Source organism: Populus nigra, chromosome 6 (genome assembly GCF_951802175.1).
Source record: "Populus nigra chromosome 6, ddPopNigr1.1, whole genome shotgun sequence".
Classification (NCBI taxonomy): Eukaryota; Viridiplantae; Streptophyta; class Magnoliopsida; order Malpighiales; family Salicaceae; genus Populus; species Populus nigra.
Window position 1 is genome coordinate 5,759,327 of NC_084857.1, and position 24,981 is coordinate 5,784,307.

At 35.7% G+C, this 24,981-nt stretch overlaps 3 protein-coding genes and 1 pseudogene across 5 annotated transcripts; 2 read left to right on the forward strand and 2 right to left on the reverse strand.

Annotated features, from left to right (window-relative positions):
- Positions 1–2,479: 2,479 nt before the first annotated feature.
- LOC133697172 (2-hydroxy-palmitic acid dioxygenase mpo1-like) lies at positions 2,480–4,871 on the forward strand. Its single transcript, XM_062119573.1, has 4 exons — positions 2,480–2,839; positions 4,300–4,362; positions 4,441–4,512; positions 4,610–4,871. The coding sequence occupies exons 1-4, from the start codon at positions 2,480–2,482 to the stop codon at positions 4,724–4,726; spliced, it is 612 nt and encodes a 203-aa protein (XP_061975557.1). The 3' UTR covers positions 4,727–4,871.
- LOC133697171 (cytochrome P450 704B1-like) lies at positions 4,242–5,907 on the reverse strand (annotated as a pseudogene).
- Positions 5,908–7,765: 1,858 nt separating this feature from the next.
- Positions 7,766–9,219, reverse strand: LOC133696882 (NAC domain-containing protein 2-like). Its single transcript, XM_062119175.1, has 3 exons — positions 8,910–9,219; positions 8,501–8,781; positions 7,766–8,358 (listed from the first exon to the last, which is right to left on the reverse strand). Exons 1-3 carry the CDS (start codon positions 9,076–9,078, stop codon positions 7,960–7,962), a joined length of 849 nt encoding a protein of 282 aa, XP_061975159.1. The 5' UTR covers positions 9,079–9,219; the 3' UTR covers positions 7,766–7,959.
- Positions 9,220–12,651: 3,432 nt separating this feature from the next.
- LOC133697588 (protein SHORT ROOT IN SALT MEDIUM 1) lies at positions 12,652–24,467 on the forward strand. Of its 3 annotated transcripts, none has more exons than XM_062120241.1 (22): positions 12,652–12,795; positions 12,883–12,989; positions 13,815–14,018; positions 14,578–14,868; positions 15,037–15,137; positions 15,360–16,028; positions 16,133–16,178; positions 16,897–16,989; positions 17,071–17,126; positions 17,411–17,528; positions 19,447–19,658; positions 19,742–19,805; positions 20,816–20,989; positions 21,171–21,198; positions 21,276–22,420; positions 22,601–22,675; positions 22,803–22,877; positions 22,962–23,351; positions 23,577–23,795; positions 23,881–23,922; positions 23,998–24,060; positions 24,186–24,467. In XM_062120241.1, exons 2-22 carry the CDS (start codon positions 12,918–12,920, stop codon positions 24,273–24,275), a joined length of 4,227 nt encoding a protein of 1,408 aa, XP_061976225.1. In that variant the 5' UTR covers positions 12,652–12,795; positions 12,883–12,917; the 3' UTR covers positions 24,276–24,467. The 3 variants fall into 3 exon arrangements, with proteins under 3 accessions (XP_061976225.1, XP_061976224.1, XP_061976223.1); XM_062120240.1 differs by having other exon boundaries at positions 21,276–21,869; positions 21,942–22,675; XM_062120239.1 differs by having other exon boundaries at positions 21,276–22,675.
- Positions 24,468–24,981: the final 514 nt, after the last annotated feature.

Consider the following 24,981-nt stretch of genomic DNA (forward strand, 5'->3'; position numbering starts at 1 on the left):
AAATTTTCAATAGAAAACCCCATTTTATAGAAGAATTTGGACCGTATACAAATACTATTTATCCAAAACGCTAGAAAAAAAAAATCTTAAATTATACTTTTCTATCTATTAGATTTAAATGACACATTTAAATGCAACGACTTTGCAATTTATTGATCTCTATAACTTATTGCATTCGGTTTCATATTAAATGAGATTTTACAAGTTGCAAACAAACATCAACATCTCTGCCATTTCCTTTTCACTACGAGAGTTGATGCGGTGTTAGATATGCCCTTACCACTGCCTGCAACCTCATCAGTGGCAAGGATGATAGCACCAACAATGTAGGCTTCATCGGCAGGCACTAATTTATCATCAAACTACAAGAAAATCTCTGGTACAAGACATGTGTTGTGTTCAGGCCTTATAACGAGAGGCACTCCGGTGCAAATGTCATCACCACGAGGAAGATGGATACAAGCTAGTGATTCAAGAACACTGGATTATAAAAATGAAAGAACAATGGGGATTATAATATCCAACAAACTACTTACAAGATCAATCGAGACAGGAACAGCGAGTGTACATGTAAAATTATCCAACAATGGTGCCATGTCGGAAAGTCTTATGGTGTACCGAAATAAAAACTTGTGGTCAGACCAGTAATCAAGGCAGCATACAATCAAAGGCAAGTTCTACCTACCTTAGCATCACTAACACTGGCATAGTAATAGACAATTGATTCATCCTCGTTCCCTGCTTTATCATGTCCATAATTTTCCATAGAAGTTGTTGCTTCTTCAGAAACCGCAGGATCCTCTGCTTCACCTGACTCTTATATAACCTCTTTATCATTCCAGTACCTAAGCAATCTTTTTTTCCTTTTCTTTTTCTTTCCTGTTAGTGAGTTAAGAATTTTGTTTATACTTGACAAGTGAATTGAAAACAATGCAAATACATAAATACCCCAGGCGAACCTATTAAAGCTAGTTTAATTTTCAAAACTTTTAACCCGTGAAATTTTAGACACGGACTTAACTAAGAAGCTCAAATCCAAACTAATCAAATGTTCAAGGATGAAATCGAGCAAAAAAAAATATAAATCTAATAATTTTGCAAAGAAAAAAATACAACAATCAAAGAAATGAAAATAAAACCTAAATAAGAAAAAATTTGATAGAGGGTGGAATTGCAAAAAAAATCCAATTTAAAAAATCATCTCAGATTACACAAATAACAATTAAAAAATAGGACCAAATTTGATAAAGAAAAAATCAAACGAAGATGAAATCAAAATTAAATTCTAATTTCATAAATTATCTCAAAATAAAATAATAAAAAAAAACAAAGCAAAAAAAAGAAAGAGAACTTCTAGTGCTTATTTGAAAAATCAAGAGAGATGACACAAATATCAAGGAAAAAAAAGAAAAAAAAAAGAAAAAAATAGTTATTAGCTCAAAACCAGAGATCTTTTCAGTAAACGTGTGTCATTGGATCACGGAGAAAATACTAAGATGAATCTAATACTCGCTCGAAATGAATTTTTTGGCTACGAGAACCAACCGCTCATGTTGTTCAAAAATAACAGCGGGTGGTGTTTATTTATTTATTAAAAGATTAAACTATTCCTAGCCTAACCCAATAATAACGCAAAATCTAGCAGGCCAATTACAAAAATACCGTATGATTCTAGGTTAAAGAATTTAATTAAAAAGGGTAGGGAGGTTTTTTAACCATGGTTTTCAACCTTAAAAGACAAAAACACCCCCACTGGAACTCAAGTTTTTATTTATTTATTATTATAATAGTAAACTGGTCTATAATGATAAAATGGTTATTTAAATATGTACTTTAAAGCGAAAATACAAAAATAACCTGTATGTCAGCCTAACAATTTTTCACTTTTAAGATTATTTATGTTATTTTATTGTACATTTAAAAAGTAAAATATTTGTTTTATCCCTGTCCGTCTTGAAATGTTCAAATGATCCCAGTGCAAAGACATTTTTTACCTCAGCCATCAACCTATGTTTTTTTTTTAAAAAAAGTAAAATGGTAAAAACATTATTCTCATATCTAGAATAACAGTAAATTCATCATCTCATTCGTGTTTTTTTTTAATGGGTTTGGATGCTCTACGAGGCGGATAGATGCAATATCTAAAAAAAATTATAATTTTTTTAATTTCCTAAAATTAAATGGAGAACCAATCTCTTTTAAGTTTTCAACGGGAGCCAAAGAGGAGACGCCTATAGACCTAGTCTGTCACAGCCATTCACGGCAGCAAACCCGTCTTCAGAGCTGCTTTCACTTTTGTCTGTCTCGTGATGGCATAAAATTCAAGAAATCCCCTTTTCTAAATTTTTGTCCTTAAACTTAGCTTCTTATCTCCTTGTCTCCTTCTCCCCTCCCGTAGAAAAACATACACACAACCCAATAATTTTCTCAACAAAATCCTCCCGTAGAAAAAATCCCATCTTTTCCTTTCTGTTTTTCAATGGGGAATTATGGATTGTTTGATCTAGAGAAGCACTATGCATTCTATGGTGCATACCATAGTAACCCAATAAACATATTGATTCACATGATATTTGTTTGGCCAATCTTTTTCGCCTCTAGTTTGATTCTTTATTTCACACCTCCTCTGTTTAATCTCCCTCAAGTCGAGTTATCTCTGTTTGGTAGTAATGATGTGGTTCTGTTTCTTAACATCGGGTTCTTTCTTGTTTTAATATATGCTTTGTTTTATATCTGTTTGGACCCAAAAGCTGGTTCCTTGGCTGCTTTGTTCTGTGGTTTCTGTTGGGTAAGTAGTTGTTTTGTGGCTAGCTGGCTTGGATTCTCTCTTGCTTGGAAGGTAATTTTATTTCCGGTGATATTCTAAGTTTTTGGTGTGTTGTGTATTGAACAATAATGTTCAGTTGCTGTGCTGATGATAGCTCATGATTCATGGAAATTGAAAAAACAGAGAATAATAGGTCTCTTGTCTGGTCCTTTTGGCTATTGAAATTTCAATAATAGGTATTCATCAGATACTTCTTTTCCCTGATGATACGCTACCTGAAGAGCAATTCTGGATTTTATTCAATTTATTAGCTACTATCAAATTGGTATTAGTTTTATCGGGGCATCTCTTTACTTCAGAGTTCTTTAGAGCTTTCTCTGAAAGCTATAGTTTGCATTTATTGTAGAAGCAGAAATATGTGTTTTAGAATAGTTGATGGCTTAATTCTTTTTTCTTTTTTAAAATCTGGTTCTTTAAAAGTTATATTTCACAAATGTTGTGAATTGGTATGGTCAAGACAAGCACAGAATCAGAAATTCGAGAACTCTTTCCTTTGACTGTTCCAATTTGTCTGTCAACGTGGCTATAATTAATATGGCTCTTCATACACCCCGATCTGTTGCCATCCTTTGACATTATGTATAACAGAAAACTTTATTAAGCAGGCCAGTTCTGATTGTAAACCATATGTTTCCTGTAGGAAATATCTCATATTTCACTTCTAGATGCATACTTTTCCAAAGCAATATAGCCAGGCTTGAGAAATGTCGGACTTTGGATTTGAATGGTTCTATTGGTCTCTATCTGACTTTATATGCCACAGGAGATTAGGAAGTTGTGTGGAATCTGGATATTGGTTGTATATTTGACTGGTGCACGACCTGAATCTATCTGTTTTTCTTACAATGCCATGATGGATGTTAAAATCAGAGAGAGAATTGATTTGGTGTAGTTTATTGAGGCTGATCTCCGATAAAGAAGATGGACATGATGAATGTTGTGCATCTTTGTTCAGAGTTCCCATGGCTTGAATTGTTACTGGATTCGATACAATTTTGAGAAAAAGGTGTTTTAGAGGTAGATGGCAGATCCAACCTCAAGAATGGAGTATCATGAAGTCTTGCGAGTTGGATCAAAGTAGTTATTGATTTTTTACGGCTGCAAGCAGTTTTACAGGATAATGCAGTATATGAGTGTTTCTAAGTGTGCTTCTTCGCTGTGGTTTGATCATTGTGTTGGACATTAGTACGTTAGTTTGTGTGACAATTTCCTTGACTTGTAAGATTCATTTTTCACAGAAGCACGTGGTTTGATCATTTTGTTGAGAGTTAGTACGTTAGTTTGTGTGACAATTTCCTTGACTTGTAAGTTTCATTTGCACTTTCTGTTGCTCATAAACATCTAATGCGTGTACATTTAAGTCTGACTCTGAACATTCATGCATCATGCATTTTTCTTTCAACAATGCAAACCATGAGATAGTAGTTCAGTTTTGTTTCATTTAATTTTGAAGCCAACAAATTGTTCTCCAGGTTGTCCTGGTGGCTCAAATAATTTGTTGGACTGGACAGTTCATTGGCCATGGGGTCTTTGAGGTAATTGATCCTATGATCTGGAGTTATTAAAGTTTAGTTACATTAAAATGTGCCTCAGGTTCAGATACTTTCCTGCAGAAACGAGCCCCTGCTCTTTTGGATAACCTTGTTCAAGCCTTTGTAATGGCTCCCTTCTTTGTGCTGCTGGAGGTGTAATTTCTAGTTTCATCATCTTCTTCTTCTTGTTTTTTTTTTTTTTTTGACGATTTGATCTCAAAACTATTGTGGTTATGCTGCTTTGCTTCAGGCTCTTCAAACCTCTTTTGGCTATGAACCATACCCAGGGTTTCATGCCAGTGTTCAAGCAAAGATTGATGCTGAAATAAAAGAGTGGAAAGAGAAGAAGCTGAAGTTGCGTAGTTAAACTGGAGCCCGTTCAATAATCATCATCGATCAGTTTAGATCCCGTTATTAAACTAAATAATGCCATACAGCTTCTATACAATATCCATGATCACGCACAATGTACCAAAAACTTTATGAGTTGAATGCGTGATTATTTTTCACTACCCATTCTTATTATATGTTGATAGAGCTTCGAGATCGTATTGGATTCAAAATGCACAAACAGTTCAACTTCCTTAATCTTAGCTGGAACCCAATTATTAAGTATTAATGTATTGGTTGCGAGCGTTAATTATTTTGAACTTACTTGGAATGCAGTGAACTTGAACGGAGATGCATTTTGGAAGAAACCATCTTTGAGCCATCTCTCAAGCTTCAAAGAAACTGCATCAGGGCCCCAATTATACTACAATCTAACCATGGAATAGGGAGCATAAGTTACCAGGCCTCTTGCTTTTACTTTGGTTCCATCAGGCAATCCATCGTCCACCAGTATACCTTCGGGATCCTGCAATCATCAAATAACAGTTCACTAAACAGTATAATGCTGTCATGTTTTTATATATATATATATATAAAAAGCACGTATATCATAACCAAGATCTCCATGGCTAAAGATTTCCATTTTCTCTAGCTATATCAAATTAAATCGTCTTTGTTTTCTATTTTGCAAAGTTTTAACACGGTTTTCATTGACTGCATTGCATTCGATACGTTAGGCTTACCCGAGGAACTGCTGGATACAAATGAAGTGTCTGTGTGATCACTGCATGCAAATAGTATAATCTTCCCTAGGAATCTTGAGTCAGAAGTCCTGCATATTGCATTTCCCTTGACTGAATGATTCAGGGTCTTTTGAGTTATCTGAAGCAACTTAACATTCTCTTCCTTCCCCTATCCTCTTCAAAAGTTTTGAGCTCAGAGTAAAGCTTCTCGGCTACGTGGTTAGGTGTCATTACCTTGTATATAGCCCTTCAGAGGGTTGTTGCTGTTGTATCTCGCCCTGCTATCACAAAGTCCAGGACAACATCTCTGAGGCTTTTGTCTGTCAAATAGCTTTCTGGGTCTTCACCTTGCTCAATGAACCTTGATAATTTGTCATGTTTTATCTGACATCGACCATGAATTTGGTTAGTGAATACAATTTCTTTTATCATTATGGAGATTAAATCTTTCACAAAAATGAAGTTGCCTTGGTACTTTTACCAGTGCCTCTGGCTTCTTCAATTTCTGCTTTCCTTCTGCAAATCATGGCGTAGGTGAAATCATCAAACGATCTTAATGCTCTTACCAAGTAGAGCCTCTGAACCCACATTAAGAAATTTCTTAATTTTTCACGATGGATCAATGAACCGAAGCGTCAAGATGATGTTACCAGTATCAAATGACTGAGCAAAGCGATTGGCTGCAGGTTGGGAGCCAGTGTTCCAATTTCTACTCTGGAGTCATCCTCATTAACAATTCCTATGAAAGAGAAATTGTAAGCTTTATAAACAACCAGAGAGAATCGACAGAAGCTCTATTCGAAAAATAAAAGATGGACTGAACAGCTCTTTCACACTGCATTTAGTTCATAAACTGCTCATTGCTGCTCCTACAGTTGGCCAAGTTGTCGGGCCTTTTTTGTGCCTTTGGTTCCATCTATGGATAAACATCCGTGACAAAACCATGCTAGCTAGCATCAATGCCATTCCCATGTTGCAGCCATTGGTTTTATAAGAAGCTAATGAAAGACTCTTTTCTTCCTCCATTGATTATAAAACTTAAAGGATAAAAACATTGAATGTGTTGGCAGGAAGGCCTAACTTGAATTTTTTCTTATAATTGAGTATGGTAAAGGTAACTGGGAAGTTGGTTAAGAAGTGGTGAAGCTTATGAACTACTGAATTAGCTTTCTTTGTCGGCAGTCTTTGTATGCTTTAGGATGCCTAAAGATAAAATAATGTCTCCCCTCTTTTTTGCTCTCAACCTAGCTAACCGTAGACGAGCAAGCAATCAGGCCATAGCTTGATGGCTGCATTCACTCCTTGAGGCTCAAGGTTTTGTGTGCAACTCTCAGCTGTACAGTCTGTATTAGCCCTGGACCACTCAAAGTGGTGCTAAATAATGTTATCATTGCTTATGTAGACGCAATTTCTCTCAATATATGTAGAATATCATGATAAAATTTCCGACCCGGGTGTTTATCGATGATCCGAAATTGACCAAGTCAGAGAAGCGGGTCATGGATAGAACTTAAAATAATGGAATTCAACCTTCCTAATGAGCTAGCTGGTGATGGAATGGTTGGAATCTCAAGCCTTTAGAGTTCTTATCAAGCAAACGACAAATTAAACCATGCAACCACCAAAACACCTGGTTAGTTGCATAAATCAAGTTGCTTTCTTTTTTGTCTTTGCCCAGTCTATAAAATATCTCGATATTTTAAATAAAATAAAAATATCTCGATATTTGTTTTTCGGGCAAGTGACTTTTACTATTCCGAAGGCAGAAAAGTTAATACAGTGCATGGGCGACTGCGAATCTGCTCAATATTGTAATAATTAAATTTCTGTATTGTTTGTTGGCCATCCTGGGTTTTGTTAGGGCATATTCTTGGATGAGTGTTTTTTATTTTTGTTATTTTCTAAATTTTTTTAAAAAATATATATTAAAATAATAATTTTTTATTTTTAAAATTTATTTTTTATATCACCACCACGTCAAAACAATCTAAATACAACAAAAACAATAATTTAAAATAAAAAATAATTTTTTTTATTTTTTTTTAAAAACACTTTTAAAGTCCACAAACAAACATTAATGCTAAAAGATCTATGGATTGGATAAACTATTCACTGATAGAAAAAAAAATGAAAGATCTGAATGGCAGAACAAAAACAATAAAAAATCAAATAGAAAAAATTACAAAAAAAAAGAAAAAACGATTTCTAATCTCAGAAAGAAATATTAGTCCTAACAAACTAAGTTATAATGCTAAAAGATTCAAAATCCATACACTAAACATACCCATAACAAATGGAAACACCTTCAAGGTTGTCCTATATGTACACGTGTGTAAATAAAACTATATATTAATAGATGCCAAGGTGGTACCACATTAATAAAACTGCAAATAAAAAATATCGCGCAGGATATATACGTGCTCCGACAAACAACATGTACATTTCTGATTGGATGTTAACCACTGAGATGTCTTCAATACGATGACGAGCCCAGATTTTGTTCATTCAATGGTCAAAACCATCCAAATCACTGGAATCCGTACATCATTGGGTTCACAACCAGGGGCTGGTTAATTAAAGAAGTGCTGCCCCGCTGGTTCCCTTGAAAATTGCCATTATCAGTGTGTTCGGGAGACATCTCACCTAGCTGAATTTTTATAACATGGTCAGTCAAAGCATCGCTCGTGAGGTTCTGGGAATCAAAATCTGAATTATACGCGTCTCCACTCAAGAGTTGCGAAATTGAACCCAGGTACTCCATTTCCAACAGATGAGAAAGAGAACATGTTCCTGAGATTTTCATCATCTGTTGCTCTCTAGCATCATTATCTGGGGTGACGTCCAAATGGGCATGTACTGGATTTTCTGTTTTCTCCTCCAAATGTCTTATTGCATGCCTCTTCCTGTAAATTCTGCACAGGACTAGCTGAAACACGCATACACAAAAAAAAAGAAGGGTCAAATCACCAGAAGATACACAGATTATTGGAAAAATTACATGGTAATTGATCATTAGAATACCCGATGATATATGTGCACCATGGGGGGGGGGGGGGGGGGGGGCTTACTCTCATGGATCCATTGTGCTTGCTGGCTGGCTTATTCGAATCATTTAAGCGATACTCCTGCATAATCCAATCGGTCTTAGTACCCTTAGGTGGCCTGCCCTTGTAAAAAACAAGAGCTTTCTTGACACCAACATATTTAGAGCCACTATGGATGGCCTTGTCTGTGCCCGTGGCCTTCCAGTACCCTGACACAGTTGCTCTGTTAGGCCTCACTCCATTTGGGTACTTGCGGTCGAGAGGGGTGAAGAAGTACCACTCGTTTTCTCCAAAATCCGCTTTTTCTACACATAAGTTAAACAATCAATATTACGAGCCCTGTCAAGAAACAATCAAGCATGCATGCGAATTATAAGGGCACTTTTCAATTTCCATGTGCCCAGAAAACAAGATCCTTTAACTTAAAACCAACCAGGTAATTGCCAAGGATCAAATTTGTAAATATCAACTTCTGGGATAATCGATGCAGGGCATGGCCTGGATGTGGCTTGGTTACGAAGGTAGTACATGATCAATTCCTCATCGGTAGGGTGGAACCTAAAACCAGGAGGAAGCTGCTCAGAGTTGGTTTTTCCTTGCATTTCTAGCGCTCAAACAAGACAAGAGGTATTAAAAAAAAATCTTGGGGCAGTTTGCTAAGATTAAAGTGACCTTGGAGGCTTTGCTAGGGGAGGGAGGCCAGAGGAGGGCTTGAGAGAAATGAGGGTGTTTGAAATGTTTGCTAGGAGATGGCTGGCCCTTTTATTTTTGAGGGTTTTTTGTCATGTTGTGGCTTTGTGGTTTTGATTGGTTGTTTTGCTGACTTGAAAACCTCGGATGTTAACGAGGCTATACTCGCATTGTGCTGTACAGACTACAGAATGAGAACACTCTTTCTAGAACTACATTCGACTTTATGCTTGATTCTTTGCACTCGCACTTTCCAAAACTTCAATCTTGTTTTCATTGAAAAGTCCAACGCTTTTGGCTCTATTTTTGGTCCTATTCTATTTATATACGTACGTATTAAATATTTTCAAGTGGAAATTTTCTTTAATATATACGGTAGGCTCAAATTTATCGACGATCAAATAATTCGATGTTCAAGTCCTTCCTTTAAGCAAAGCTTAATTTGAATTTATATATTCATATAATCTTTAATGTTTTCGTATCTTGGAAAATAATATATATGAAAAAAATTGCATTTATACTTGCATCGAGACTCTTTGGTCGAGGGAATTTGCTTTCAAACAATCCTTGCAGTGTCATTTACCGAATTTTGCTTTGAAGTTAACAACAAATTTGTTTTTTTGGTTGGAAAATATTTTTGTAAATAAATAATGCTTTGATTTTTTAATATATTTATAAATAAAAAAATATTTTAAAAAATAATAACAACACGATGTGTGTATTGTATTGAATTTTGCTTTCCGAATCTAAAAAGTTCCCCGTGTGAACGAGGTAATCATGGTGCTGTTGATTAGAATACCGAACCCGAGGGTGCGAGCTCTCGGATATTGAATCCGGGCTCCATTTTACAACTCTCGATAGATTAGGATATTGAATATTTGAATCCCTCCCTGGTTAAACAGGGGTCGGGAAAAGCCAGAAAACGTTTGTCGGAGTCTGAGATAGCTATCAACACCTATTCATAAAATGACACGTACCCCTGCCAAAAGTAGAGGCTGTAGACTATGGATAAGCATCGGAGAAAATTGGAGGCCAAAATTTTCCACTTTGTGGTTCTTATCTAGCCACCTCATGTACTGGATCCTAATTGGTTTTAAATCAGTTTCCTTGGTTACTGCATGCCCTTTTTCTTATCAATTTTTAAGCGAGTACGTGCTGTTGATTTTAGGTCATCCGATTAAGATCAGACCAAACCCTTCACTGATTAATTTTTTAGAATATGGCAGGAAATGAAACAGGATATTCTACGAATCTCGGCCGTTAGATGCAGCCCCCTTCCATGCGTGACCAGGAGGTGGCTTTTTTTTTATATATATATATATATACACTGACGGTGAGCAAGAATCCACGTACACGTTGTAGAAATGGGAATAGAGTGGCCTTAGGACGTGAATTTAAGGTAAGGATTAGGTCATGACCCAATTGAAAAGTGGGTCCTTTTTCGAGATTATGATCATGAAGTTGCTGGCTTTGGAAACAAAACTAGGGAGATGTGAACTGTGAGGTTTAGACAGGAGCCCGAGAATCGGTCGCTCATGCATGACGGAAAAAAAGGTTTAGAAGAAGTGGGGGCATGATTCTTAAAATTTTCTTAATTTCTTTTTTCTCGCTCCAAGTTTGCTACTTGGTATAAAAGCGTGTTTCGCAGTTTAGTTAAAACATTATTTGTTTGAAATTTAATTTTTTTTATTTGAAATTAATTGTTTTTTAGTGTGTTAAAATTAAAAATAATAAAAAATTATTTTAATACATTTAAAAAAAAATATGTTGAAACGTAACATATATCATACTTCTAAACAAGCCTTAATGAATTTAAAAAATTCAAGGGTGTAGAGAGAGAGAAAAAAAAAGCAACTACCAGTTCCAAACTTAATATGTGTTAAGGGCATGCGCCTTCCCATTGGGTCGGGGGCACCAAGACTTTTAAAACACTATCTTGAAAGGTAGTTTTTAGTGGCCGGCTGACCTTTTACTTAGAGTCTGTCCACGTGCTAGCATATGTGCTATGCATGCACCGTCGATTTTTTTAAAAAATTATATTTGAAGAATGTAATTTATAGCAATGCCTTGAGTACACCTTCCATGTATAATAAAATCAACATAAAATGATAAAAAAAAAACCCTTAGACGTGAGTTTTGTTAGGTTTGTCTTTAAAAACATAAAAATAATTACACTATTATAGAAAAATAGAAATACAAAATTGCCCTTGAGTAGTGGGCATTAAATTATTTTATCAAAGGGTTAAATTAATAATTTAAATGTAAAAAAAATAAAATCACAAATCTAACCCATGCAATAAAAAAAAAAAACAATTGTGTCATGCTGAAAAAGCCACCTTACCTTGATGCATTTTTCAAGGACAATACTATAATTACACTATTATAAGAAGTAGCAACCTGACACTCGACGAACAATAACTTTTCTAAAAGATTTTTTTTAAAATAATTTAATTTAATGTTTGGTCCGAATTCCCACCACCAATTTTTGTTGCCAAATTCCCTCATTAAATCATTCAAGATAGCAGGATTGTCCATGAGTGAGAGTTTAGACCAAAAAGCTGAGAAATTATATTGCCAGATTTTAATACAAAATAACACAAAAGCATCGAGGGAGAGTTTTGTTAGTTTTGTCTCTGAAAGCAGTAAAATAATTACATCATTCTAAAAGTTATATAAAAAGGTTTTTGAGTGATGGATATTATATTATTTTATTTCAGTGTTAAATTAATAATTTCATCGTAAAAAAATAAAATCATAAATTTAACTTAATATAATTTAAAAAAGACACTTGTGTCACAATAAATAAATAGACCACGTTAACCCCAATAAATGAATAATACTCCGAGTTTTGTGAACAGTAATTTTTATAGGAGAATTATTTTTTTAATTTAATTTAACTCCATGTCTGGTCCCATTTTTCCACCACCAATTGTTTTTTCTCCAAATTCCCACGTTAAATCATCCAAGATAACCGGATAAGGACACTGGGTGTAATATCTACGAATGCTAACAAGGCGACTGTGCACTTAGGTCTCCTATCGTGAATGAGATAAAAATCGTAACAAGAAGATGTAGAATTGTTCATGGGCCAGGCAACCTGACGGGCTTAAATGGGCCCGGAAAATATTGGAGGGGCCTGGGTAGTAATATTCTTGACTCCTCAATATCTAACCTTATCTTAATCCCTCTAAATAATTTTTATAATATGAAAGAGAGAATCAAGGAATCAACACCTGATGAGTTTCTACTTTCTATCTATTCCCTTGCCAAAAGAACACCTTTGAAAAAAGAAAAGAAAAAAAGAAACTTGGTGACTCAGGGAGGGCCCAGGAGGACAAATTAAACACTGAATTCTAACGCCGAAACCAATCAAGCAAGGCCCAGGCCTTATGTAAGAAGACAAATGCAAAAACTTTTTTTTTTTTTAATCAGGACAGGACTGGAGGAATTAAAATTCCAGGCCCACCTCAATGAACTCCTGGAGCAAGTTTGCTTATGTATTATAAAAAACAGGAAATTTGGTACCAGTACCTGAAATTCAGTCCTATCGTCTCTTATTTTAGGGTTTTTAAGAACAGCAAAAAACAACCCACTAGCAGCAGTACTCTGTATAACATTGATAATCTCGGGTTGGTTGTCACCATCTTCTTCTTTAACCACTGGCCGTCTCTTTCATTGTTTGTTTTATAATAGGTTTGTCTGCCCTTTGATCGCAGGTTTTGTTATGTTTTAATTAGTGGTCTAAATAAATATGTATTCTTCGAGAGGCAGTAATGCTTATGGCCAGCAATCTTATGGTGCCCAATCTGGCTATACACAAAATGTAAGCCTCTTTTTTATTTCCTTATCTTTTTCGTGTTGTTCACTGTAAATTAAAAAATTTGTTGCTTTTCTTGTAATTAGGTCATTTTTTTTCTTTCTTTGTAGCGTATTTCAATGTTGATGACATGTGAATGACCGTGAAAATTGCTGTTTTTGGGATATTTCTTTTAGTGTATGGTATTTTTTAGTAGTTCAATAAATACCCATGTGTTTTGATGTAATTGTTTTCCTGTGCGAGTAGTTCTGGAGTAAAGGTCTCATTTTTAATTTGAAATTTTCAGGGTTTTTTTTTTTCATTACTGGGAACTGCATATTATAGGAGTTTTGTAATTTGGTCGTATTTTTTTTTTTTACCGCATAAAAATTGCAGCTTTTCTTGTAATTCGATCAATTACTTTTAACGTGTAATTCTTTTGTTTGATTCGGGATATGCCTGTGAATTAAAGAAATGGTAATCTTGTGAACTGTTTTTGGGATATTTCTTTTAGTGTATGGTATTTTTTATTAGTTCAATAAGTACCCATGTGTTTTGGTGTAATTGTTTTCCTGTGCGAGTAGTTCTGGAGTAAAGGTCTCATTTTTAATTTGAAATTTTCAGGTTTTTTTTTTTATTGCTGGGAACTGCATATTATAGGAGTTTTGTAATTTGGTCGTATTTTTTTTTTTTTACCGCATAAAAATTGCAGCTTTTCTTGTAATTCGTTCAATTACTTTTAACGCGTAATACTTTTGCTTGATTCGGGATATGCCTGTGAATTAAAGAAATGGTAATCTTGTGAACTGGTTGTGGATTAAAGCTCTCATTTTCATTTTTCAAATTGGTTAGCTGGGAACGGCATATTCTGGGAGCTCTGCTGGGGGGCATGATGGGGGCTCTCAACATTCACTGGCTTCTAGGCATTCATTGATTCTGGGTGGTCCTCAGGAAGCTGATGTTGGTGGATACAGAGGCCATGCTTCGGCCACAGCACATTATGGGAGCCAATATGGGGCTGCCTATGGCTCAACTGCCATGAGTGGTTCTCAACAGGTATGTTTTTCTTTACTCATTTTCATGGTTATTTCCAAACTATTCATGCTTATTTATGAATCATTTTATATAATCGAAGGAAATCTGTAGTGGCCTTTGAAATCATTTTTGAAGATTCTTCTATAACTTGATATGTCCTTGATGTTTTGCATTAAGTTTTTTCATGAGCCTTCTTTGCGTGTTTTGTAATAATTAATAGGTGCCATGGATTGAATTTATTGTTAATTTGTGTATTAAGATAATATTATAACATAATGCGTGCTATTCACTTGTTGCTACAGTACTCTTAGGATCTAAGATGACGCCACAAGTTAATGTAGGAAATATTTTTATGCTCTTATGTTTGCCATCCTTGGAATCTTGAATTACCAAAAAAAAAGGGTCTTGGATCTAAAACTAGCTTCATCTAAATATTTAGGTTCCTTTTCATTTGTGCTCGTAAATAGTTTGGTTGCAATTTTAGTCTGCTGTGTTGTAATTCCAGTGAGTTGTCAAATGTTTTCTTTGACTATCTGCAGTCTTAACCATCTAAGAATTCTTTTGGAATTTGTTCATGTAGGCTCCCACATTGAGTGCCAAAGGGAGTGGAGGGTTGTCTTTGGATAGTCGTGGCACCTATCCATCAACTCTGCCTGATTCTCCTAAATTTTCATCAGCTGACTATATCTCATCATCAAGTCATGGATATGGACACAAAAGCGATCAATTGTTTGCAGAAAAAATACCTGATTATCCAGCAATTGACAGACGACCATATGGTGAACGACAGGGTACATATATGGGGAGGGATATGCAAGGTGATCCAGCTACACGATATGTCGATTCTGTTGGTTTTGGTCATCAACATCAGGTTTTGATTTTTTATCTTATTATTGAAATTGAAATTTTTTTGTTAATTTCCTTCTGTTTTCTTGATTATTTGTTTTCTTTTAAATTTCTGGAACAAAGCATGTTTCAGTATAGTTTGTTGCTATTTAGATAACAAATTTTCTACTTTTTCTGTGGTCTAATTTAACAGCCTGAGATTTATGAACGTATCGATCAAGCTTCAATTCTTAGACAAGAACAGTTATTGAAACCTCAGTCATTGCAATCCGCTTCTCTTGATGGAGGTGCCAGGTATTTTTCATGGATAAGTAATGTGATCAAATTGGAGCTTGATATGCATGTAGCATGTAGTGATTGTCATTTACTAGTCATATCCATTTTTGCTCAATCAACAGGCAAGTTCATCCTTGCCTTTACCACGCTAGACTTGTTAATCATGGTGATTGTTTGTGCTCTACTAAGTTAGTTGGTATGTACCTGGTATTACACTGAGTAGCAAAACATTTCTGGCAGACAAATTGACTATCTTGCAGCAAGAGGTGCTGCTAGTCGTCATACCACCCAAGATCTCATGTCTTTTGGAGGAAGAATAGATGCCGATCCTCGCAATTCTTCATTACTTAGTTCTTCTACGTACAATGGGCAACATGCTCCCTCGATATTGGGAGCAGCTCCTAGGAGAAGTGTTGAAGATCTATTGTATCCTCAAAGCTCATCAAATCCCGGATATGGAGTGAGTTTGCCTCCTGGAAGGGACTATGGCACTGGAAAAGGGCTCCATGGAACATCTCTTGAATCTGATTATCTTGGTTCTCATCCAAGGATTAATGAGCGCATGGATGACAGAGCTAGCTATCTTCGAGAATTTGAGCTAAGAGAGGAGGAGCGCCGTCGAGAACTTCTGCGTGAGAGGGAGAAGGATAGAGAAAAGGAACGAGAACGGGAACGAGAACGGGAACGGGAACGGGAACGAGAAAGAAAGCGGGAAAGGGAGCGCATTTTGGAACGACGTGAAAAGGAGAGGGAGAGGGAGAGGGAGAGGGAGAGGGAGAGGAAACGTGGACTCGAAATTAGGCGGGAGCGAACTCCACCAAGAGCTTCAATGGATCGACGTGGTTCCTCTTTGCTGAAAGAGGGGAGATCTTTACGACGTGATTCTCCAAGCCATGAAGCATCACATAGGTGGATCTTGATGTTTCATTTGCGTCCTACACTTGTTCTGAATATGTAGCTGCTTGTACATCTTGCAACCTTTGTAACTAACTTACTGTTCTGTTATGCTGAAGGCGTCATTCACCTGTTAAAGAAAAAAGGAGAGATTATGTCTGCAAGGTAAAGAAAACAGGACAAGAGATTATCTTTCAGTGCTGATAAAATTTTTTTTCCTCTTCAAGAATCTATTCTTTCCCTTTGGCATGTTTAATAACATCCTGTCTTGATTCTTCCTATTTTTGCCTCTATTTGGGCTTTTATATCGCTTGGTAAGGTAGGTGTTCTGTTCTATGCTGAACTGTTCACTTCCGGTGACTTCCTCAACCTTACATTTCCTTCTCTTTTTTCTACCATTTAGTCATTCTCTTTCCAGACTGCTCTACTGTGGACTTTTGGCTCATAGTCTGACTTTGGTTCCCAGGATTCCTTGTTTGCCTCCATTTTTGTCTAAATTCTTCTTTGCCTCTTGTGGCTCCTGCCCTTATTGGGGCATCTTCTATGAGTTTGAACCCGCTCCTCTTCATTTGTTACATCGGGCTAAACACTTACATCATTCAGAGCACCGTTGCTAATTTCTATTAAGAGTTTCTAGGCTTTCTCTGAAATTCATTAGTTGAATATATATTTCTCATGTGATAACTTGCTTAGGGTGGACAGTTGTCTGTTATTGCCGATCTGCTGTTGAAATTGTTGAATTTATCCTGTCAGGAAGAGAGGAATCTTACAGCTATTGACTTATATGTTATGGTGGTTTATTCTATTTTGTTACCATGGTTTGTGCAATCCGAAGTGTTTATGTATTTCCTTTATATTTGGACTTTATGCTGTCTACTTGCAGGTTGGCACATTCAGTTTGGTGGATATAGAGAGGGATTTTCTATCAATTGATAAGAGATATCCCAAACTTTTTGCTTCTCCAGAATTTTCTAAGGTTTTGATATCTAATTTTGTTTCAGTTTTCAATTTCTTATAGTTATCCTTTTGTCTTACCTTGATATCCTTTTTATTTTAGGTCATTGTGAACTGGCCAAAGGGAAACCTGAAACTTTCTATCCATACCCCTGTCAGGTACCTTACCCTCGAGACAATTGATTTCATGTTTTCTACTTATTCTATTCTGGGATATCCACAATAGTTTTCGTCTTGTTTGTCTAGTTTTTTCAATTATACTTGCTGCCATAATCATAGTATAATTTATCATCATTGTGAAACCATTTACATATTTTTGTTGGATTTGAAAGTTCTCTTTCACAAACCATAGGGATGAGTGATGACTGGTATCATACTTTATTAGCAGAGCAAGTGGAAAGATTGGAATGAACTCACATTCCTGAATTTTGTGTCGAGAACAGTTTTGAGCATGATTTTGTTGAGGATAGCAGTGAAGCAGAAAAAAAGGATCTGTCCACGACGTTCTTGTCTAAAAAACTTGGAAAACCAGAGAATGGAAGCACTGTTTGGAATGCAAAGGTAGGTATTTTCTCCAAGCAGTACGTAACTGATGATAATTACATGGAAATGAAATTTCAAAATGATGCTGCCGGAAACAGATTATTATGCTCTTGATTGTAATTGTGTGCTTTACTGGTCATATCAGTAACTGCTGATTATGGAGGCTTGTTGTTGGATATTTAAATTTCTTTATGCGAGCAAGTTTGATCCTGTATAAATTGTTTATTTCTGTATTTTCTTTGCATCAATGTTTCTTCGGGCTGAGAAAAAAAATCAAAATTTCATTTATGAAAGAATTGAATGTTTATTAGTTCTGCTAAAATCACAACCCATTCAGACAGTTGAATGCTTTTGATTTATGTTGGATTGTCAAGAAGAAAATTTAATTATGGGATTCCATTCATGGAAGTGTATATTTTGACCCCTGTGCTCTGAGGGCTGTATTGTCAAATTGTTTGAAGTGCTTCACAGCTTGTTCCTTCCCTTATAATCTGGAATCTTGTGACTACTTGATCCTTGAGCAAAATACCTCTTTCTATGCACACTGTATATATAATCATCCCAAAGCTGTTTCTTTAATTATTTTTGGATCTCTACTTCTATATAGCATTACTTATTGAAATTGTTATAATTGATACGTACTATATTCTTTCCCATAAAATGAATTAATATTAAGGCCATGTTTGTTTCCCGGAAAGCGGTTTCCGGGAAACCACTTTCCAAACTTTCCCGTGATTGTTTGCTATTAGGAAAGTTGATCAATGGAAAACACTTCCCAGTCAAAGGAAAATTTGGCTTGGTTTCCAGGAAAGTGTTTTCCTGGAAAATTTGGGCGGAAAACACTTTCCGGAAGTTGTGAAAAATTTAGAAATGTCATATTATTTGCTGATTATATCAAATTTGGTCCTCAAACTTTTGATTGCTATATATATTTTGTTTTGAATATTTATTTTTCAATTTCATCTCTTAAAATTTAATTTTTATATTAACTTTGGTCCTCATTTTTATAATTGTTATTTGCTTTTCCCTTATCATTTTCTTATTGAAATTTTTTATCTATCAAATTTGGTCCTCATTCTTTTGATTGTTACTTATTTTATTTGAAATAATTTATGAAATGTTAATTATTATTATTTTAATTTCTTCATCTTTCATTTTAATTTTATTTTTTAGATTTAATTTCTAGTATTTTGATTATTATTTATTTTATTTGAGATAATTTATGAAATTATATTTTTTTTCAATTTCATCCTCATTCAACTTTTTAATTTGTAAGATTTGTTCCTCATTATTTTAATAAACTTGAGAAAATAAAACATTAATAAGTTATTTTCCAGCTCATTTTCCATGACATAACCAAACATTGGAAAGTGTTTTCCAACTTATTTTCCATTACACTACCAAACATCGGAAAATAATTCACTTTCCTGGAATTCACTTTTCAAAAGGAAACTACTTTCCAGCAAACAAACAGGGCCTAAGGAAAAGCAGAATGGAAAACAACGTGGAGAATAAGATATACTTGGAACTAGAACAAAAATAGCTATCCAATCTGTCTAAAAAACAGTCAGAGACACTCCCTTTAAATCTCTCGTGAAAGACCATAACAAGACACCTGAATACACCACTCCATCTCAATCTACTTGATTAGATGAACTATCTACTTGATTAGATGAACTGTATCAGCTGGAATGTTTAACAGTCTCATCCAAATACACCCAATCAGTGTGAACATCTACCTAGTCATGATTTTAATATTGTCTGTACATTTACTTTTTAGGTTTTTTAATCTCATGATCATTGTTGCATTCTATTAGTTTTTCCACCTTTTTACCATTTCTTTTAATCTTAACACCTTTGTTATCATTCTTGATTTGTAAGGTGAACTTGATGACATTTATCTGCTTGGTAACGAAAGATTGTCTTCCTTGTTCAGATAATGTTGTTGAGTGGACTTAGCAAGAATGCTCTGGAGGAGCTCTCATCTGAGAAAAGATGTGATGATCGCGTACCCCATATTTGCAATATTCTTAGGTTTGCTGTCCTCAAAAGGGACCGTTCTTTTATGGCTGTTGGTGGACCATGGGATTCTGCTGATGGCGGTGATCCATCAGTTGATGATTCTGTTTTAATTCAAACAGCCCTTAGGTTTGTGTTGGCTACTCTGTATTGAATTGGTATATTAGAACATCCGTTCCTTTTGCTGTACTGAAGCGATTTTTACTCTGTAGACATGCAAAGGATGTAACTCAACTTGATTTGCACAACTGCCATAATTGGAACCGTTTTCTTGAGGTAATATTTTGCTCTTCTTGATTATAATGTGAATCACAATCTCTTCAGTTTTTGTTTGTGTTATGCAACTGAGATTTCATGATCAAGCCTTTAAGAAAATAAGTTGCTGTAGTCTGAATGATATTTGAATGAGTTGAGAAATACTCGTGTGAAGTGGGGTTTTCATTGGTTGAAAATGGATTGTTAAAGTTTAGTTTGGGGGTTGTCCACTGTTCAGTTAAAAGCAGTTGATGCGTTGCACAAGTAGTTTAAAGTTAAAGAGAGGAGAGAGAGAGTAGAGGAGCATTGGTGTATATTTCAAATCACACAAATTAAACAAAATATAAAATTCCCATAATGTAAACTTTAAACGTTTGTGGCTATTGCATCAATCTTACAAACAATCAGACTGTCTTTAATCTATTAGGATGTAGGATTACAAATTTGGAATATAATTAATTAGTAATCTTGGGATAATATAAAGGAGCACAAAGCAGAGGCCTAATCATTTAAAAACCCAACACCAGATAAAATGGATCATTACTAAGGCCTATGCAAGAAAACAGAAAATTATCAAGATATCCTTTACACAGTGAAGAAAACAATAAATAATAAGAGCGGCTGCTAATAAAATCCTACAAGACTAAGAATGAATTAGCAGCCTAATTTACGTTTCCACTTAAGCAAACAATGTGCCCGTGCCCACAAAATGTTTGTGTGATTTTAGTTTGGTATTTTTATATCTTGTGTGCATGCAAATTGTATATGTATTTTTAAAAGCCATTTATTTCTATTTGTACTTGTATTGATTGAACACCGAGTGTAATTGTCAATTTAATGCGGAATGGATCCTTTCTCATTTATATATTTATTTTATTCTTGTAAAGTGTTTGTGAGATATTGCTGTGGAAATTAGATTTTCCTCCTGGACAGTTTTCATTTCTATGGGTTATGAGATCTTTATGTCCTTTTTTCTTGCATGTTTCTCGAAGTCAGATAGCTAATTTTTGGACTCCTGTTGGCATTTGCAGATACATTATGATAGATTTGGCATTGATGGGTTCTTTAGCCACAGAGAGGTCACTGTTCTGTTTGTTCCAGATTTATCTGAATGTCTTCCTTCATTAGATGCATGGCGAGAGCAATGGCTTGCACACAAGAAGGCTGTTGCTGATAGAGAACATCAGCTTTCTTTAAAGAAAGAGGTTCGTTTGTGTCTGCAATTTCTTGCTATATAATTTATGTTTTCTTTTCTTCTTTCTGGTGATTGGTTAAATAAGCTTACTTACTGGGCTTGCTGCAAATGGCTTTCATTTGCCTGTAATATTTGGCAAAATTACTGGAGCATTGTTATGTTTGAGCTAATTTGACGTCTCTTTTTCTCAGAGGGCTAGAAAGAAGGAAGGGGAAAAAGGTAAATAGACTGAAATTTCTTGCACTTCATGACACCATCTCTTTTGCTGTATCATTAAAATTGATATCATCATCCAGATAAAGGAACAGATTCCGTGAGAGATTCTAAGAAGTCGGCTCAAAAGGAAAATATCAAAGAGTCTGCCTCTTCTGTCATCAACAAAAAGGATAAAGATGGAAATTACATAAAAGGTAAAACAACTGAATGCAGGAGTGGTGAAAATGATAAGAAAGCTGAGAAAAAAGATGAACTTGAAACAGCTGACGAAGGCAAGAATGTCGACAAGAAGGACCAGGGGGGAGCTGCTGGTTTGCAGACAGCTGGTACCATGAAGTCTGGAAAGAAGATCATACGGAGAATTGTGAAACAGAAGGTCACTAATAAGACAGCTGATTCTGAGAATTCTATCAGCAAAAAGAATGAACTGGCAGATGAGGGTGTTGAGGGGAACTCTGGAAGATCTGAGATCTCACTTGAGCAGAGTGAATCTCCTGCTGATACTTCCGGCGTTAAAACTTTTGTAAGAAAAAAAGTTATAAGAAAGGTACCAGTGGGAAAATCTACTCAAAATAAAGAAAATGACTTGCAGTCTGAGATGAAAGCTGAGAAGGACTGCACTGAAGATAAACCAAAGAATACTTCAGATACCAACACTCCTATAGTTACGCAAGGTACTGGTATCAAAACAACCATAAAAAAGAAAATAATTAAGAAAGTACTTAAAAGAAAGCTCACTGGTGCAGGAGCCAGTGGCGGGACTGGTGACCTTAAGAAAGATGACAAAAAGGATGAGGAAAAGGTTGTTCAGGCAGGTAAAGAAACAGAAAACACTGGGGAAAAAACAGCAGAAACAGGAAACGAGGAGCGTGAGGCAAAAGATTCAGAGAAGAAAGTAATTCATAACACCAAGTCAAAATCCCCAATTGCAGAGAAGCAAGCTAGTGTGCCAATTTTTAACAAAATCAAGGCTGTCAAGGAGGATGAAAAGGAAATTGACCAGAAAAGCAGCTCAGGGACTAAAACTGAAGTTAAGGCTGACAGGCTAAAGGTTGCCCCGAAGGATAGTGCTAATAGCAAGGGAGGAAAGTTGAAGGATGATGAAAAATCAAAGGAAGAGAAAAAGGACAAGGATGGAAAAGAAGTTAAGGAAAAGAGAAAGCCTGAAGAACCTCCTAGACATCCTGGGTTTATTTTGAAAACAAAAGGCAACAAGGAATCTAAAGTAGGTTTTGCTTATTGCCTCGCACATAGTTGTGTTACTAACTCCTACATTGAAAATATTCTGCCAAAAGCAACTCATATTAACTGTCATTGTGTTGTCAAAAAATTAAAATTTGACTGGCAATTTGGAACACCTTGCCTACACTTGTATTATTTCCTAATGTTGCATTTTTTGCTACAGCCGCGTTTTTTATCACTTTCACTGGACTCACTTTTGGATTACACTGATAAGGATGTTGAAGAATCAACATTTGAGGTTTGCCTTTATAATACTGTGTTATATTTTTCCTTTGTGCATGCCTAAACTCAATGAAGGTCTTTGTAGTGTTTAGAGAAATGTAACTGCTTTCCCTCATCCCGTTGTTGTTCTCCTACTTTTTCAGCTTTCACTATTTGCTGAATCTCTATATGAAATGCTTCAGTATCAAATGGGCTCTCGTCTTTTGACATTTCTCCAGGTTGGTTCATAATGTGTAATCAATCAACATGAATATTACTTGATTCATTTACCAAGGCATCTTTCTATGTTATATTACATGCAGAAGCTACGAATAAAATTCGTAACCAAAAGAAATCAATACAAGAGGCAGCGGGAGGAAATAGACGACAAGGACAAGGACAAGGACAAGGACAAGGACAAGGACATGGACATGGACATGGACAAGGAATCATCAAGAAAGCGCCTGAAGACTAGTGAGTTACCTGTGAAAGCTAAATCTGCAAACAGTGAAATGTCAAGTGCAGATCAGCCAAATGATGAAAAGACTGTCATGGAGGAGGATACTTCTGTTGATCCTATTAATGAGACAAAGCAGGAAGAAGAAAGTGAATCTGAGGAAGACCCAGAAGAAGACCCTGAAGAATGTGAAGAAATGGAGGATCCTGAAGAATATGAAGAAATGGATGATGCTGGACATGATTCATCTAATGAGGCAAGATTATTTCCTTTCAATTTTTATTATAGATATTATAATCTCAGTCAAGTTCTCTCGTGCAAAATAGTCAGATATCAAGTTGGGGAAGTCTAAGCTGGATTGCATGTCCAGTTCAAGTTTGATGATTTATGATAGTAATGGTTTCCTGTAATTCGTTGAGATTCAATTATATACTGTACGGCATCTTGTTTTAGTTGTTTTATTGGGTAAAATGGTAAACAGCAAAAAGATGAGGGGAAGACTAGTGGGGATGCTGAGCATGATGAACCTCTGGCTGGCGACGAAAAAGACAAGGCTGAGGAAGTGGCCGAAGATAAAACTGACATCAAAGATGTAGAGTCAAAACCCAAGTCTGGTGCAGATTTGTCTGATAAAAAAGATGACAAGGTGAAGACAGAGCTGTCTGGGAAGGAGGCTGTGATTGATAAGGAATTGTTGGAGGTATGTTCTCAGAAATTTGTGCAATTTAAGAATATCAATATTGTTCTCTCATCTACCTGCTATCAATATTTCTTGTATGGGACAGGCTTTCAGGTTTTTTGACCGGAATCGAACTGGCTACATCAGGGTAAGACTAAAATTCCTTATTTTGCTCATTGTTGTTGTTTTTGGGCATGTTGAGGATTAACTGTTGCCTGTTCAGGTTGAAGACATGAGGTTGATTATCCACAACTTGGGGAAATTTCTATCCCACAGGGATGTCAAGGTGAGAATTGTGCTTCTGTATCTTCTTAGCGCCACCCCCCCCCCCCCCCCCCCCCCCCAAATCAAGAGCTGCACACCTGCACAGATGTTCTTTTTGTAGTTTGTAATGGTTTGTTTTGGCATCAGGAACTTGTGCAAAGTGCTTTGTTGGAGAGCAACACTGGGAGGGATGACCGCATTCTCTACAATAAGCTGGTGAGAATGACTGGCGTTTGATATTTTAGGTTTTCAGGTTGTTCCGGGAGTACTCCAGTCACTTTGCTGTTACAATTCACCTTTTCATTGCTCCCATAAGAGGATGTCGCTGTATTAGTCATAAATTCATGTTGTTTTACGTCACCATTTCTTGGTCAACAGAAATAAATCTTATCTTCACTTTTATAATGGGGGAAAATAGGTTATATATTATTTCTTGTTAGTGGAAAAAAAATGTAAGGTATTGATAATTAAGCATTTTCATATACCTGATTTGGGATCATGCTCAAATCCCTTGTTCCAAGAGTGGCAAGTTGATTAGATCCTCATCGAAGGACTAAAAGGAAAAAAGAAAACTTTCTGCTGCAAGCCCCAAATTGCTTCCATGGGCCCTTGCGGCCATAACTAGAAGTTTCGCCAGATGGTTTTGGTGCTCAACAGCTCAAGTTCTTGCTGTCAGATTGCGGAAAAAACTATAGTTTTGCAATCTGCCCATGCTTCTCCCAAGGAACAATAAATTTAATATGGATGTTGTAATGTCGATCGGCACTTGATTAAAGTACGCAAGAAGTACTACTTTTTTCGAGTTTTTACCGGATATTGCAAACGTATTTTCTTATAAATGGTGCTAACAAAATTTTGGACACAGCCCAGAAAAACATTAGCTATAACATATTGATCAAAACGAACTTACAATGCTAAAAAAATAAAATAAAAATCCTTGCAT